This window comes from Sabethes cyaneus, chromosome 3 (genome assembly GCF_943734655.1).
Source record: "Sabethes cyaneus chromosome 3, idSabCyanKW18_F2, whole genome shotgun sequence".
In the NCBI taxonomy this organism is placed as follows: Eukaryota; Metazoa; Arthropoda; class Insecta; order Diptera; family Culicidae; genus Sabethes; species Sabethes cyaneus.
The window spans coordinates 197148735-197166378 of NC_071355.1; the positions used below are offsets into that span (position 1 = coordinate 197148735).

The following is a 17644-nucleotide window of genomic DNA, read 5'->3' on the forward strand; positions in this document are numbered from 1 at the left end:
CAGATAACTTTATCCGCAATAAGTTTTTATACTTTTAAAGAACCCTGGGTTGCATGGAAATCAACATGCGTACCAGCACGGTAAAGCTACGGAAATCGCATTGCACTCCTTATTTGCGCTAAATGAGATCAAATCTTTCAAATATCAAGAGACAGCACTTTGTGCTTTTCTTGATACCGAAGGCGCTTTCGATAACACGTCCTTCGCATCAATTAATACGGTTCTCTTTCAAAAGGATATCGACTAGACTATCAATGAGCTGGATTCAAGTAAAGCTTTCCAGTAGCTAAATCAAGTAGCATCCAGAGCTTGGTGACAGTCAGTTTAGTTACGTACGTTTGACGATAATTGAAACTAGATAGCCACGCACCAAAAATACTTCCATGAATTTTTATCAATGACAAAAGGATTAGATTTTATAAAACAGTTTTTTGTGCTTTTGAGCAGTTAATAGTAGGAATGGCACACAATACGTTCTACAGCTGGTGCTCCAACATGTGTGGCGTGTTACTTGCTGGGTTTAGCGATTAGCGTCGCTAAATTTTTGATTGACCCATCACTAATCCATAAAATACAATACAACAAGGATTTTCAAAGAGTATTCAAGTAACATTCTGTAGCATTATTATTCTTGATATATTATTCTCATTTCAACAGCTCTTTGATATATGTATAATTCTAGTTAAAACTGCATTAACTATCAACGGTTTTGTGTTATGTAGTCATCGGTTACGTTTAGATATGAACTAAATTAATATTTGCCTTAAGCATACTACACTATGTCTTAGTTTTTTTATTTATTATTATTGATAACTGAACTGCACTGGTCAAATACGAAAACCTGTTTCTTGCCTGTTAAAAGTGACCATCGTTTTTCTTTTGCTTTTCTTTCTGATGAGATAATTCAAGCCAAATTGCCATCTTAAGGGGGGGGGCTATCGATAATTATTTACAAAAGCAACCGGATTGGCTTGGCAATGGAACAAAAATATTCTTACTGTGCCGTGATGCAAAGTGTGAAGGGTTTAATCTATTGCAGTTAAAGTCTATGAGTATCCTTTTTCGTTACTTATCAAATTGATAAATAATATATGAACAGAAATGTTTTGATAGAAGAGCTGAAGCAGGCGTTGTTATTTTCCGTTTCACGCATCATTTTCCGACAGAGGTTAGTATGATTCTGTAGTGCTTTTAAGGGTATGCGTGAAACGGAAAATGCACCACCGTATTTAAAAAGTCATTCGAGAATTTAAATTCCTGTACAAATAAGTACAAAGGGACAAAACAGCACCTAGAAAAAGTACACTGGTATAATGTATGTACACTGTAGCATAATTTACAGCTTCTACAAACGTTAAGGTTTATGCTCGGGTTTACAAAGTCTGTCCGCCTTGGAGCCCACAACATGCGTTCTTTCCAAAACCGATTCAAATTATTTTATACTTTTTCTAGGCTATTTTGGGTTGAGAATCATTATCTATCTAAGGGGCGAAAGTTTAGTTAGTGGAAATAATGTGTAGTGAGTCGGTGAAGACCGCTTTCTTTCCCTAAATTGCATATGATATATGTTCTACATATACGATTTATCAGTTTCCTAAGACGATTTCGAGCACCTGTTTGCAACTGTGGTTGATATTTCGATGGCGCATTGCGTCGACTTTGTTTCCCTTTTTCTATCATTTTGAAGTCGATTAACTCTGCACTCTGATATATGTAATAGCTGTGTTGAATGCTTATTATAGTAAGTGGGTTTTCAATGTTTTTTTTTGTTCTCTACACAATGTGTTATTATCTTATGGATGACATTTTCGGTCGGCTACAGACATCGAACAAGTTTACAAGTCGCAGATGCAATACACGTGTCAGGTGTGGATAAGTAAGATATCATACAGTGGAAAGAAAAGCTAAATTTTGAGTAAAATGCTGCGGTTTAGAATAGAATAATGAAAGGATTACTGCATAAATTTGAGGATATGTTATCTGGATCTAACATAGAATGACATCTTATTAGAGCGAGCTTCCTATACACACGGCTACATATTTTGAACATCATTTTTTAATTTGAAAGAGATTTCTTGTGTGAAACAACTGCTATTTTCTGTAAATTATCGATGGAACTTCTGTGAATGATGATAAACGGGAACACCTACCGGCAATGTCATGTTGGAATAATACTGTTCTAATAGAGCACTTCCACGTGAAATAGGTAAACGACCAAATTTGCACGTCTCTTATATAGATTTAGCTTTACCAATGTTTTAATTTAAGTGCCATTTCCCAACAAATGTTGTAGTTTTCAATAGTTTTCGAGAAACTTATGGTAATAAGTACACCCGTTTAAGAAGTGATTTTTGAAACAAAATAGTGCTTCGATCCTACCATGCATCAGAAACGTAAGTAAAGTCTAATCCAAATTAGAAAGGTTTACCCCCAGAACCGGGTATCCTTTTCAGAACGATTTCATGTGGAATTGCTCAATAAACAGCGCTTCACAGAGTTACAATTTAGTACCGTTTTTTAAACACAGCGGCTAACACACTTCCTTATTCTTTTTTTTTTGTTTTCTAGAATAACCAATACTCCATCGCAACAAACAAAATAGCTCTCCCTTTTTATTATTCCAACAAGTCACGGGTGCTAATAATTCATTTATTTTTTTACAATTGATTTTCCCCAATCGGATCTGCAGAATCGGCTTCGCAACAACGTTACACTAAAACATGTATAACTTTAGCTTAAGCCTGTTGTGTGCATGTGTACCATAGTTTTACTCTAATCAGTTAACTTGTTCTGCTACTTCTGAAAGAGTGCCCCGGGCGGAGCCTGAGTGAATGCAGATTGCAGCGGGAAAAAAATTAATTACAACCAAGATTGCGAAAAATCAAATTCAAACCGGCGCGAACTATCCAAGCAAGTTACACCTAAAAATCAATAGTTTACTTCAACCGTGTTCAAATATTTTAAATAGAAGAAATAAGAGGCCTAAAAACTGTAATTCTAAGAGATCTTTCCGTCTCTTGTTTGCTTTTGATTTGCGTTTGAGCGCATGTTCGAATGCATTTACGTGCAGATTTCCTTCCAAAATGGGATAACCAATAAACGCGCCCCAAGTTTAAAAATTAATGCGGTGTGCGAACAAGAAGTACAGAGATCGTTAAATAAATTAATTAATAAATAAATTAAATAGAATTCATTCGCGCTTAGGTTAGTAATGTTTGGATTTTAGGCTTCAAATTTGATTTTTCTCAAGAAAAAAATGGAAACTGATTGATACATGAGATATAGCACTCATCGAAAAATTGCCCAAAACGGGGGCGATGATAACCAGAAACAACTTGCACTCAAAGTTGTACACCAAGAAACTAAATTAAACAGACACAGATACTATGCTATTTGTTTAGCGTTTGTAGACGGGTGACAGGTCCAGCGTTAGGTTGCGCAGCGCTTGATTCTGGGCAGAAGATCGCGTTTGTCGAGATGATCGGATGATCTCCAGTACCAGGCTGCGACAGTCGTTGCACACGGCCATCAGCTCGCCGGTCAGTCGCTCCTTCTGGGGATCAAGGGCGGAGTTCGGACCGCCTGCTCCTGCTGCCGCAGCAGAGAGCGTGAACGCTTTGGTAAAACGATTCCTGGAAGTACTATTGGCATGTTAGATTGAGGGTGCTTAGCTCGGATGCTAAAATATTCTGATTGCAATACCTTCGATCCAAGGTGCTATTGTTGGAATGCGGCCGAGCAGGGCTCTGCGGGGGTAAACTGTGCGGTCCTTCCATACTGCGGGACATAATCGAACTTTTCTGGTTTGCTGCGCCTCCACCCAAGTGATTACCGCTGGTTGTTGTACTATCTTTGGCACCGTTTGTGTTCGCAGTACTGGGAAGAGATAGGGGTTCTCCCTGCAGGCTAGAGCCGGGCGTGCTGGAAGTCGAACGCTGATTCTTTGGTGATGATGGAGCGCTACCTACTGTGTTACGAGTCTGTAATGTAACGAAGAAAAACCTAATTAGAATATGTGGATCGACAGCTGACTGCTGTACTTCTATACCTTTCGGTCTAACTCGGGCCGCAAAAGTCGCTCCATCAGCGACCGCGGGAAGGATTCGTCAACCATACTGTGTGGACCCGAACCACCATGGGCATGGTGACTCGGTGATGGTGTGTTTGAGGTGCAAGGACTGCTCATCAACGAAGGCGAAAGCAAAACCACAGGTACGTTCCGAAAATGTTCCGTAGGTATTCGCATCTAAAATACCAGAAAGAAACATGATTACAACTTAGTTTGGGAATAAAAAAAAAAAAAAAGACAATGCACATTACCTTCTGATTGCATTTGTTACAAACTGTCCGCTGGCAGAGCTTGCAGAGGATTCCCCGCGCAAATATGGTAAACCGCGTGCGCAGACACAGGAAACAAACCTTGCGCTTTTCGACGTCCTCCTTGATGTGCACATCGACCGGCAGTCCCTCGAGTTCGGCTTTGGTCATTACCGAACGAATGTGTACGATTTCCTCCAGCGTTAACGAAAGCCGGTCGTTCAGGTTAAAGGTATCCTTCCACGTGTGTTCGTCCAGTGAACTTTTCGTCCAGGTGTCCAGCGAGGAGATGTTGCTGCTACTGACCAGGTCGCCCGCGAGCCGACTGCCGCCGTTGGCGGTCGGTCGTGATAAGTGCGATTGTTGTTGCTGCTGCTGCTGCTGCTGCGATTGGGTCTGTGATTGATTTGGTCCATGATCGGACTGTCGGGATGCAGGTCGGGATGGTGGTACCGATTGACTACTCATCGGGTCCAATTTGTAGTTTTGATTACAACCGATGATGGTATGCCGTCGCATGGAAGCACGGCGCGATTCGCACTGCGTCGCCAAATCATACGCTTCGGAAATGCAAACGGGGAGAATTCGTAGAAATTTAATATTAGAATTAGACGAAATCGTAAACAAGTCAAAGGTCAAACATAGTTAAATTGGGTGCAATACCGAATGCCAAACAAGTGGAAAAGCAGATAATGTAATAATTATTCAAATTATGTCCACACTGACTAAATGCTTTGGGAGTCACGTTTGTCAAAGATTGGAAATAACATTGTGATCAAATATGTGTTCGCTATTCTACTGGATCTCATTGAGACTTTAGACATCAGCTGCAACTTCAGAAACTGCCAATTTTAAAATGTTTACCTGTCACGACTTTGACCGTGCCTTGGGTTCACGGCACCAACCGTAATTCCGTGAAAAAAAAACGCATTTATAAAAGACCAGCCGAAGCCTCATATTTTCATAGGGTATATTTAAGACTATGGTGGAACTATGGATGAAAACTTTTTGGTTCGGTTTCGTCGCAATATAGTTGGGAAGACCGCGGTTCGACGGTATCAATGTCAACTAAATATTTGCTAGTTACATAGATCGCGACTGGGAATTTGGAGTATCCGACCAAACGGCGAAGAAGTACCTACCTGACCAAAATAACATTTCTATGTGGAACCATCAGTCGAACCGGGTGGAGTCTGAGAATCAGGCAACCATCCAGAAGGAGCGGCTGAGGGCATCCCGGTGATGCATGACGACGCGATGTGGTCATAATGGTCGACGGGACCTACTTGACGATGGATCGGAACGACTGGCAGGGGGAACAGATTCTTTACGTCCCCTGCTAAGGAGGTAAGCAACGATGTCATATATATCTCCCACAACAAGTTCCCGAATAGATCTGCTGTGGCTAACGATCATCAAGAAGAAAATGTCTAAGCCGTTGTTTTTGCGGCGAATGGAGGATACAGTACGAAGTGCCTGTCGGAAGTTACCGCCTTCATCAAGAAATAACACGCGAAGGAGGAAGGAGGTGTCGTGAACCGAAGCGACTGGCTTGCGTTCATCCGCCCGTGCTCTTGCTGCTACTAACCAGTAAGCGGAAGGGTCCGCGCCGCTGGTGGGTATCAACCACCTTTTACTGCGGCGCTTTCGAACCCGTCGGTATTGCTACCGGTTGTCCTTTCTGCTACTGGTGGATCTCCGCTCCAATTGCTGCGGCAGTACCTTTCAGTCCGAAAGGCGTCCACCTGCCCAGCTATCGGTTTAGCCACCGATTCTCCTTTCAGCCACTGCTGCTCCATGGTCCAAGGTGGAATGATCCTCCAGTTGTTGCCTCTCCAAAGTTCGTCACAAGAATGAGCATTCATATGGATGACGTCCGCTCGGCAGCTGACGCGCCGTTGCCATATTGGACTATATTACGTTGCATTGACAGTGTTGTCAGAGCAGACCGATGTGAATCGCTTTATTATTTTTTATGTTCATGATGTTTATTCATCATTAATTATTATTAATATTCTTATCTCCCACAGGAGGATGAGGTTTTTTGGTCAGATCTGGCCTCGGCCCATTATACCAAGAGATTACTGGAGGAGATGGATCGGCTGAAGAGAACTGTTGTACCGAAGATCTCCAAGCCTTTCAACGTCTCCTAGCTGCGACCAATAGAAAATTTTTAAGCGAACCTCAGACGGTGAACTCGACTAATTTGGTGGCCAAAATAGAGAAGCAGCTGAACACCAACGTGACGAAAGAGCTAAAGAACGTTCCGACCTCCATCTTTTCTTCGGTCATGGCTATGGTTCCGACCAACAGCCGTAAGGCCTTCCATTAATGAGTCAAAGCATTTTTATAGATAGTCTAATAAACCTGACATGAAAGGAAAATTTATTCCATTGTATTATCTCATGAGCTGAAGGCCTTGGCCGGTGTATAGACCGGTGATCGACTGACCAACGAACATCACCTGACCGGAGATTACCTGCCCAACGAACATCGAACCAAATCGACCATATTCTCATCGAGGACCGGAGTTTTCTCGAACATCACCAACTCCTCATCGACTCGGACCATTACCTAGTAGCAGTGCAAGTGCGCTTAAAACTCGACGGTTTATACCTCGCGACAAAGTCGCCCTCCTCGGTTAAACGTTCGACAGCTAAACTACCCGCCAGTTGCCGAAAACTACGCGAGCGTACTGGTTGGAGCTCTGCCTTCTTCGACTCTTCGAAAACGGATGGAAATGGAATAAGATACGCTCGGCCGTCAACGAGGCTGCAACCTTGGAGCTAGGAGTGGAAACCTCGAGTGCACGAAATGATTGGTTTGACGGGGAATGCCAACAAACGATAGAGACGAAGAAAAGGAGCTCGGAAAAACTGTCTAATTATATTCACGAGAGAGAATTTGGCCAAGTATCGACGAGCGCGGAATGAGTTGACCATGATACTGAAGAGGAAAAAGCGCCAGAAGGAGGATAGAGATCGGGAGGAGCTGGAACAACTATTCTGGGCTAATGACACGCGCATGTTTTACGAGAAGATGAACCAAACTCGTAAGAGCCTAGGACAGGATATGACATGTGACTTCTTATTATTCTTGTTTATTGTTTTGGCGATTCCCTTTCAAAATTTACTACGGCAACGAAAAGTGTTTCCAAGAATGCAGCTGCAGTTTGTGATAGAAGCCACTTGTCCTAGTTAATCAATAATTACACAAAAATAAATTCAATTTGGCCGAATTACACTTTCACTTGAGTTTAGTTTGTTTTATGCTAACACGCCACGATAAACAAACTGTTAAAATTCTAGTAACGTTAAAAATTTGATGGTTTCAGTGTTTGCTGTGGTTTCCAGCAACACTTTTGCGCTTCCCTTGTGAATTTTTGTTTCTACAGTTGCACGCATGAAATCAGTCAATCAGGAAGCTGGCTCTTTTTTGACAGCAAATTGGCTCCTTTGCAATACAACGTGTCATGTCCTGTCCTAGGTAAGGGCTACACACCTAAACCTGACATGTGTAGGGCGAGGGAGAGGATCTAATCACAAACGAGCGCGAGGTGGTCGATAGATGGAAGCAGTATATCGATGAGCACCTCAACGGCGATATAGCAATTGGAGACGCAACTGAAGTTAGCCTCGGAGTGCCTACAAACGACAGCAGCGTGCCGGCTCCCGATCTCGAAGAGATCCGGCGAGCAATTCGTCAGCTAAAGAATAGGACTACCGGTCTGATTAGCGCTTTGTACATCGTCAGCTTTGTGCGGCGTATGCTCCTTGATCGAAGCGTCTTGCGGAGGGAAAAGTAGGCTCGACGCGAGAGTACTAGAAGCTATGCAGTCTTTAAAAAACCTGTAAAACATGTTTCTCAACAACAAACTAATTAGCAGAAATCATATTGTACGCAAACTTTTGAAGACTATTAGAAACTTACTTGTGTTACATGAATACTTAGTTAAATAAATAAATTAATTAATTCGAAAGAACATTCTGTAACACAAGCATTAAATGTATTTCTTAAACAAATGGTTTTCTGCATAATAACTTGGCCTCCCTCCAGAGACGAGTGGAACTCTTAAGTTTAAAACTTCTCTAATAAAAAGATGGCTTGGGCCCCCCCAAACGAAAATCCTGGCTACGTCACTGCTCCGAACAGTTCATTTTGCGCTGCGAACCAATTCAAACGAGCGGCTCGTGATTCACGGTCCGTTTATTCGCTAACTAGACAGTTCGTCTAATTACGAGCCACGAACCAAACTTCGTGTTACCTTCGGGTACGTTCGAAGAATCGTGGTTGTTTTCCAAGAGCCATTCGTTTGAACTATAGAGGAGTTTTAAATGAAGGACTTCATAGCGTTCGATTCACTGTACGATGAACCTACACGGACTATAGATTACAGAGGCGTCGAGACACTTAAAACCCGCTAAATTTTGAAACAAAACGGAGAGTACCATTATAAATAAAGGTAACTCTCCGCTTTCGTTCAAAATTTAGCCGATTTTGAGTGTCTCGGCGCCTCTGTAATCTATAGTCTCTGTAGATGAGAACTCTCTGAGAACCTTCAGCCTCTTCGGTGATTCTGAGTGTGCGAAGTGGAATAGCACAGAGCCGTATGATCCAGTAATGCGGCCAACGACGAATACGGCACGAAGGCATCTTATGATACCGTCAAGTGCCTTTCCAGTTCGCAAAAATAGCGGAATAGGCTGTATCTCTGTATAGAATTCAGAAGCGAAGAGGTATGGAACTAACCCTTCTTCCTGTCGACCAGCAAAACAAGAACAGAACAAGCGGCAACGATCGACATAAGAATCACATGCGCTTAAGGTCCGAAAAACAAACCCCTTCCTGAAATTGTACGACTGCAGAAAATGTTGTGCAAGGACTATACTGCTGCTACAGGCATAACAGTCCCAAAAGCAAAGTCTTGGGCTTAAACGTGTTTCTAAGACCTGACCCTTCTTTATCGACAGACTTCGCAGTCGGCTGTTAGAGTACAGGACAGTTAGGGGGCTTTTGCAACAATCCTACTAACTCTATCTAGCAGCATTGCCTGGCAGACATTTGAGTATACGGCGACTGGCTTGTCAGACAAGCATCGTACCTCGAAGCTAACTTGGAGAAAACCCCATAGAAAATGATACTATTATGCGAGTAGCGGCGGTACAGCAATAAACTAAGATAATTGAGAAAAGAAGATGGATGTCTCACTGTTACAATCAGAGAAACATTAAAAATTGTAATAAGCACACACTTTCCAAGTTCGAAGATGACCTATAAACACGAAGATGACGGATAACAGCAGAAGAGATCGTTACATAATAGGCCGTATGAATAAAACAGTTTACTTTGCTTTTCCCGTTTAAATCGTATGGGAGTGTTTGCTCTAACTCTTTTATTCATACGGCCTAATGTGTCGGAGAGTTGGAGTAAAACGAAGGTATCAAAAGCCCAAAGCTACAGCTTGGTCTTTTTATCGACGCTTGAAAAAATCACGGACAATTACATCTTCAATGAGTTTTTGAAGACATGCGGACCAACACGGTAAATCTACGTAAACCATACTTCACTGCTTAGTTTTTAGTGGTATTGAAAAATTACTCAAATATCAAAAGTCGTAAATTCTTGAAATTATTCCAAAAATCATGACTTATTGAGTAATAATAGCTTTTATTCAGTCCAATATAAGAACTGCAATTGTATTAGACGGAGCCATAAAATTTGCTCTAATTACAGAATTTATTCAAAGTGACGTTATTGTCATGAAAATGAAAATCTCGAGGACAAAAGGCAATTATGAGATTGAAGTTACTGCACTCATGTAGTACCAGCAAGGCAGTCTACAAATCGTTCCTAAACGGCTATTGCGCTAACGCTCATCACAAGATCTAGGGAAGATCGGATATCCACAGCAGGCGTGAGTACCAGCTAGAATACTCTTCTACTAATGATTTTAATGTATGCAATATAGAGAGCAACCCCACTTCGAATGAAAACTCAGCACATCGCATTTGACAACACTCACAATGAACTTGTACCATTTGCGCCATCCAGCAAATGAATCGAGAAAATCTTGCAACGGGAGCAATCATCCTTATTTCCTATCACGGCAAACAGATTCAGGTTATCAGCGTACTCTAACTTGCAACCAATAGTGAGCAGTAACGCAACATCCAAGTTGAGGTCCCATGTTGCTGCCTTGAGGAACACCTCAAGCTACGCTACGCTTTACACAATCTGGAGGTAAACAGCAGCTGAAGGTAGCTCTCAAGAACTTGGTGATGAAATACGATTACGTCGTTATGGATCATATGTATAGCAAGGTCATTTGCAAGGCCGTTTTCGGGCAAATTCCTGAACTAGAGTTTTGTCCTCATTCAAACAAGCTATTTGTATTTCAGTTCGACCAAACAGAATGGCACAAGGACAATGGCGTCACTGTGCTTTCCAATGAGTATAATCAAACAACGCGTAGAATTTCAAGAGAAAATGTATTTTTGATGCCAAGTGTACAAACAAGTGTTCGGAGCAACAAACTGTGCTATAATAAGTACGACAGAAACATCAGTCTTACAATAAGCATAAAACCCAGTAACGTGTACCGGATACACGTGGAAATATAAAAAACGCTTATGCTTTTTACTCTAACAAAATTTTCCAGTTTAAATTGTGTAGTGTCTAACTTTTGGAGAAATTCTCCGGGTTCAACTACAGCAGTCAATGCTAAATATTTTTATACATAAAAAATGCAAAATACAAGTAAAATGTATATTAATAAAACAAATGTTCGTCCTAAATTTTTTTGAAAGGTCGATTTTTTGGGGCATCTTAATTATAGGTACATAACAACTTGAAAAAAGGCTGAGTAACAAACACAAAAAACGGGTGTTTACAAACTATTTCTCTAATATAAGAAGGTGACTTCATATTTATAGTGCAACCCAACATGGTGGAGGTTTTAGTGCTCGTGCGTAATAATAAAATAATGTTCGAATTCTAACTACTCGTGCATGATAAAAATTCAGGTGCAATCAAAAGTTTAACACAACATGCCAGTTATTTGATAGATACTAGAATATTTACTTTCAAGTGCTTTATCACAGAATCTATGGTACTCGTCATGTGTAATGATATTCTCTGTTACAAGTTGATATGTAATCGTTTGTTTTTTTTTGTTTTGTTTCCAGAAGGTAAGCAGGTCAAAAAGGAATGAAAAAGATTAGCAAGTAAAATAGTACATATTTGGAAAAGTTGTTCTCAAGTTGGCTTGAGAATTCTCATGAGAGCTTCAATGTCACTAGATCGAGATGCGCGAGAATTCCAACAAGGCAACACAAGAGATCAAATAAATTGCAGTTCACTCACTTGTCCGCCTCAGCACGGTATTGATGTTGTTCTGATTGTTCTCGTTGTTGATGAGATGTGCGCCGGATCCTGCACTGGTTCCGGTGATGCCATGACGTTTGCTTCCGGCTGTCAACGTACTGTACCGGCTGCCGTACCCGTTGCCAGTGGTGCCATTCGATCTTGGCAGGGTGCTGTTGGCACTAGTGCCGCTGCTGCCAACGCTTCCATCGATGAAGTCACCGTTTGGAGCTGTATCGATTATGAAATCGTCATCCTGCCGGCGAGAAAATTGTGTTGGTCATAATGGTATCGGGCATTAACAGCATAACTCTACCATTCGATCCCAATTTCTAAACAGCTCGATGCTAAAACATATATATTTTTTATAACATTCAAGAAATGCGAATAAATCTGTGCAGTATCGAATTAAACTATTTTATGACTGTTTTCTGTTTCTATCATTTAAAATTAATGGTGGGCATGCCCCTTCCCTCAGTGGAAAAATATAGCGTGAAATATTTAGGTGTAATAGCTTCAATAAATATTATTTTAACCATCAAAATGCATGAAATGGCTTCAAATCGTTTCTCACATTAGCGCTGAGGTTTAGGTCGAAGGCAAAAAAAATTGACTACGCCCATTATTGCACTGTGTTCCGTCGGATCCGGTTAATTGGATCAAATTCAAAACAGCACCAACAGGGCGCGCAAAACTCGCACGACCAATTGACGCTAAAATGCATGTTACCGCATGACCGCAATTTGTAGCCCATTCAAGTACCTATACAGGCGAGAGAACTAGCAGCATAACCACAAACTGTGCGGTTATGCTAGCCACAGAAACACATAGCTGGTAGGTTAAATTTTCGTAGCAACCTGGCTTAGAAGGGGCTTTTGATTGCTGTCGACTATCCGGTTAGTGTAGAATATAAAAACCCTCCGAATTGCCTTGAATTTGCCAGGTCGAGCATAAACTGCTTTGATAGTTTTTGCTATATTACGCCATGTAAAATTAAGAATCCTTCGTAGCAAATTAGAGCTTCTAGTTTTATAATTTTGTTAGATAAAAATTAGCTGCGTTAGCGGACTTACCTCAAACAGTGAAAAATCTACTGGAATCAGTCTTAGGGTGTTCCTCGGAGAGTTGGAGTACATCGTTGAGTGTGCCAGCGATGTGGAAGCTCTCGTCGCGGGTCTTGAACTGCTGACCGCGGGCTGGCTTGCTGCTGCCGAGGAGCTCGCTGCCGTCGCCATCGAAGACGCTGACGAAGATACGGTTGTTGTGCTATGACTATGGCTACCGCTACTACTATTTCCTATTTCATCACATGATTTCTTTACGCTATCTACTTGTGTGGTTGGTAAAACTGCAAAAAGAAGAAAGGAAAGAAACAAAATTAGGCGTCGATTAGTTGGGTTGTCGCTTAAACGCGATATAATACAAGCAACACAAAAGCATACACGATTTGCACTGCGCTTAGCCGGTTAACTTATTCGACGTGCGCATGGCGCTAACTGTCTAAATGGGACCACATTGACTAAGCAAACCGCCAGATGAATGGAACATTTCCTCAAATTTCCCGCCTATCAAATGGCAGGCGATATCAACGTATTTTGAATTGGCAAAAAACAACCGACTTGTTACTTCATCTGGCACGCTAGGTATCGTATTTCGTAATGCCATGAACTAGTTCATGAGCTGAACGCAAGCCGGCCAGACTGAGTCGTGCTTTCTGAATGACTAATGACGTTAATTTTCCTATTCCGGTCACATTCACCAACGGAACCAACCACTAAATAGTGCAGCACTCGGCGCAGCCAGCCAGTCAGTGGTGTTATTGCGTGCGCACACGACTCGTGAATTTAGCTCTGAAACCTGTAGGTAGCTAAAATTCCATCAACAATCGACACAGGAAAGTAAATTTTGCACAACCCAGGCACATTATGACATATTACTATAATTTAAGATTAATGGGCAGTAAAGTGTTCTTATAGTATCTTTTTCTATTTATTCCAACACGAAAAGCGAGATAATTTGTCATTATGTCTTGAAATTAAAAACTGTACACACAGTTCAACTCAATGCCAAGCTGCTTGGCTTGGAAGAACTGATTATCTTAGATGTTTTTGTTCCTTTTTATTTATTCCCACGAATTATCGCAGACGAACTCTCCTTCACATTATGCTCAAATTGTATTGGTAGTGGCATTGAAAGTTGTAGAAAAGTGATAGGCTAGACTTGGTTAAGTTTTACATTTAGCTATTAAATCTTTCAAACTAATTATCAAATACCCTTCTGCGGTATCAAGAACTTTTCCCGGGATATGTCATTAGTACAGTACTGTTGTTTGAAAACGCTCTAATCATTTGTGCTCCCTGTAAACTGCGCTGTGGTGCAATTGTAAACACACTCGACCGACCATCTGACTGAGACCGTTGAACGTTCCACGACGTTGGGACGTTCCACGACAGACCAAATGTTCACTATCCGATAGATCATCGACAAATTCCGAGAATTCGACTTGCAGATTTATCATTTGTTTATAGATTTTAAGGCGGCGTACGATTTAGTTAAACAAAATGAGCAGTGGTAGATTAGGTTTGAACATGGTTTTTTAACAAAACTGTTCAAACTGATACGTCATACGTGCTACCATTGATGGTTTAAAATCAAGCGTCAGGATAGTGGCTGAGATATTAGACTTGTTTGTCACGTTAGGTTTATCACGGGGCTTTTACAGATTACGTAGCAAGCTGCGGTCTCGTAGCCTGCAACTTCGTAGTACTCTACGATCATGCAGCGTGGACGTTGAGGGAGTTGCGAGCTCTACGCGTTTTGAGCGTAAAGTGTTGCAACCATTTCTAGTTAGTATATCAGAAAGCGTGTGGCAAGGCGCATGAATCATGCAAAATATTGAGTACACACAAACTACAGTACAGGACAGGCTACAGTGCGCGGGCCGCGTAGTAGGGAACAAACGCAATATGCTGCAGAGAACCCGACAGAGGCCGACGAATTCGAGGCAGACCCCGTACTTGTTGGATGTGTACACAGAGATGGTCGGGTATGAAAATTTGAACACCCGAACCCGACCTGTACCTGATTAAGAAAAAAATTAAAAACCGGTACCCGACCCGAACCCTCAAGTTTATTATTTTTGAATCCCGAACCCGACCGCAACCCGTTGGGTACGGGACGAGCCCGGGTACCCGACCATCTTTACTGTTAAATGTGGTCATTAGAGACACCCGACCCGACCCGTACCCGGTTTCAAAAACAAAAATTAAGAACCCATACCCGACCCGAACCCGCAAATTATTTTTTTTTCAATACCCGAACCCGACTCGAACCCGGCGGGTACGGGTACGGGTGCGGGTTTCGAGCAAATTTTCCGCTACCCGACCATCTCTTGCTACACATAGAGTGTGAGGAGATAATATTCGCGCCCGTCACTGGCGAACTCGAAAAAAGTGAGACACATTGAAAACTTTGTTTACGGAGCAAAAGCAGATTCGTCAAAATGTATCATGTGAGTCGTGGCGAATGCATCGACTGCGTTCCAGAAATGAATCAGGAAATACTTGGAAATCTGTCGTTCACCAGTGTCCCGGGTAGACCTAGTCAGGTAGCGCACTATGGGCAAAAATGAGCCGAAAAACGGACGCAATTAAGATACGGCCTGCAGGCTGATAGAATATAACAAATTTAATATGTAAAATTTACCGGAGAATCGCGTGGTGCCCGCCGCTTTCCTGTTTGACATCGACAAGTGCCCCATTTTGCTCATTTTACCCTATTTTTAACATTCTTTTATCTTTTTCGAACTATACCAAGCAATGCTTTTGAAAATAAAACAAAAAAACCAAATAATTTTGTGTAAAGAAGTCCACAGAATCGAATAGGGCTTACCCCATTTAGTTTAGAGTACAATAATTTTTTGGTTGAGTTCCCATTAACAAACCGACCATACCAAGCAGGACCTCAACCAAAAAAATTAGTGTGCTCTAAACCAAACGAGGTAAACGTTATTCGATTCTGCGGACTTCTTTACACAAAACTGTTAGGATTTTATGTTTTATTTTCTCAAAGCATCTTCGGAAAATTTTACATAAGCCCACCTATATTTTATCCGCCGGCAGGCCGTATCTTAATTGCGTCTGTTTTTCGGCTCGTTTTTGCCCATAGTGCAGCGGCAGGAAACCGAAGACTGCTGACCTGGTGAAGGCCAGAAAGATGTCAGGTTCAAACGTCGGTGGAAATTTTAAAATCGCGATTACCTAATTTATTTATTTACATATATACGCGATACGGCGAAGAAGGCAGATGTTTCCATCCAGTTTGTCCAAAATACGATGACACATGTCGGTTTCCAGGACTACAAGGTTCGGAAGACACCGAACCGGAACGACAAACAAAATACGGTGGCCAAACCCCACGCCAGGAAGCTAAGTGGCCGCGAGTGGCTGACGAAACCGAGTTGCATCATGATGGAAGACGAGACTTGCATCAAGAAAGTTACAAATCAGTTGCCGGGAGGAGTTTTACATTGCCATATCATGATTGGCCGTTCGTGAGGACGCACGGATGAAAAAGGTGGGCTAATTCGCTACAAAGATCTAGCTTTGGAAGGCCATCTGTGGGTGCGGCAAGACGAGCCAGCTGTTCAATACGACGATTACCATCAACGGGTAAATTTACAGGGACGAGTACCTCCAGAAACGTTTGCTCCCTTTTCCCCCCAGGATCCTAATGCTGGAAGGAAATTCTTATAATCCCGAAATACGCACAAGTGTCTCTGCTTGTGGGTCCGCCCAATCCCTTTTTGTCCTTCTACAACAGCTTTAGTGTGAAATTCATTTGACAATCAAATTTGGATCTACTGTAAGTCTACCCACATACACTAGCAGGACCTTGACTGATGGTGGATTTCCTACATACATACATACATACATACATACATACATACATACATACATACATACTTAATGCACATAAAGTTTTCTCTAGCATTCTGTTTTACAAAATACTGGCAGACACACCATCTGTTAGTAGACTTCAAGGCGGCGTTCGATACATTTAAGCGGTATGATTTGTAGTGGATTTTGCGATGGACAAGCTTTAAGTGTTTTTGAACGTAAGAGTCTGCAATCAGTTTTTGGCAATAAATTGAAAGAAGAAGTGTGGAACAAGTGTATGAATCGGAAGATATGCCAAGTTCTACCACAAAAGACTGGTGAATAGTGAACTTCATTTTGGTAATTTTATTGTCAAAGATGCAATACGCTGAAGAGGGTCAACTGTTCAAAATGTCGTTAGAACCAGCCCACTCACATCATAAAAGTGTCGGTGAAACTTACAGAAGCTGATCTAACAAGCCAGTCGTCGTATGTTCAAATTTCGGTTAGGAGATCTTTTTAAATACGAATATGGATAGAATTGACTATAACTATTTTTTCAACGCAAACATGCAGTAATTTTTTTTTTAGAAAATTTTAATAAAAAGCCAAAACGTGCTTCAATTCCAGTAGCAGCAAGTAATCACCCAGAATACGGAACAACATCGAAGCAATACCTGGTCGTACGTAACACTTTCCCCATTACTGCGAGATTAAATATGCATATCCTCCAGCACTAGCAATACGTTGCCTTACTTTAGCTTGCATGCCAAAACTTAATGCTCGAAGTAGCAGTCCCACGCCCACAGCTCGGCAGACCGTACCGGCTGTCCGTCGGTCGTCCGGTGGTCGATTTGGTTGGAAAGTTTATTTTCCTTCTGGCATATCTAGGTCAGAAAGGAAGAACACATCTTGATACGGTAGTGCAAGCTACTAGCTGCTTAGTCGCTTTATGTCGAGGAAATTTATGGGACGAAAAACTATTCCTCTGGCATCATGTGACCATAAACGGAGACTTTTTTTTATATATCTCTGATATCCTGCAACTAGGTTCCATAAATGTAAGCAAAGTTTTTATTGCTACATGT

At 41.6% G+C, this 17644-nt stretch overlaps 1 protein-coding gene across 1 annotated transcript in view; it reads right to left on the bottom strand.

The window, feature by feature from the left end:
• Nucleotides 1–3397: 3397 nt before the first annotated feature.
• Nucleotides 3398–17644, bottom strand: part of LOC128740573 (protein spire) — a 194338-nt gene continuing 180091 nt past the window's right edge. The window contains exons 9-15 of the mRNA XM_053836131.1: nt 12753–13027; nt 11680–11935; nt 11398–11451; nt 4321–4877; nt 4049–4246; nt 3703–3980; nt 3398–3641 (exon numbers count right to left, since the gene is read on the bottom strand). Coding sequence (XP_053692106.1) covers nt 3398–3641; nt 3703–3980; nt 4049–4246; nt 4321–4877; nt 11398–11451; nt 11680–11935; nt 12753–13027 — 1862 coding nt within the window. The remainder of the gene's footprint in view (nt 3642–3702; nt 3981–4048; nt 4247–4320; nt 4878–11397; nt 11452–11679; nt 11936–12752; nt 13028–17644) is intronic.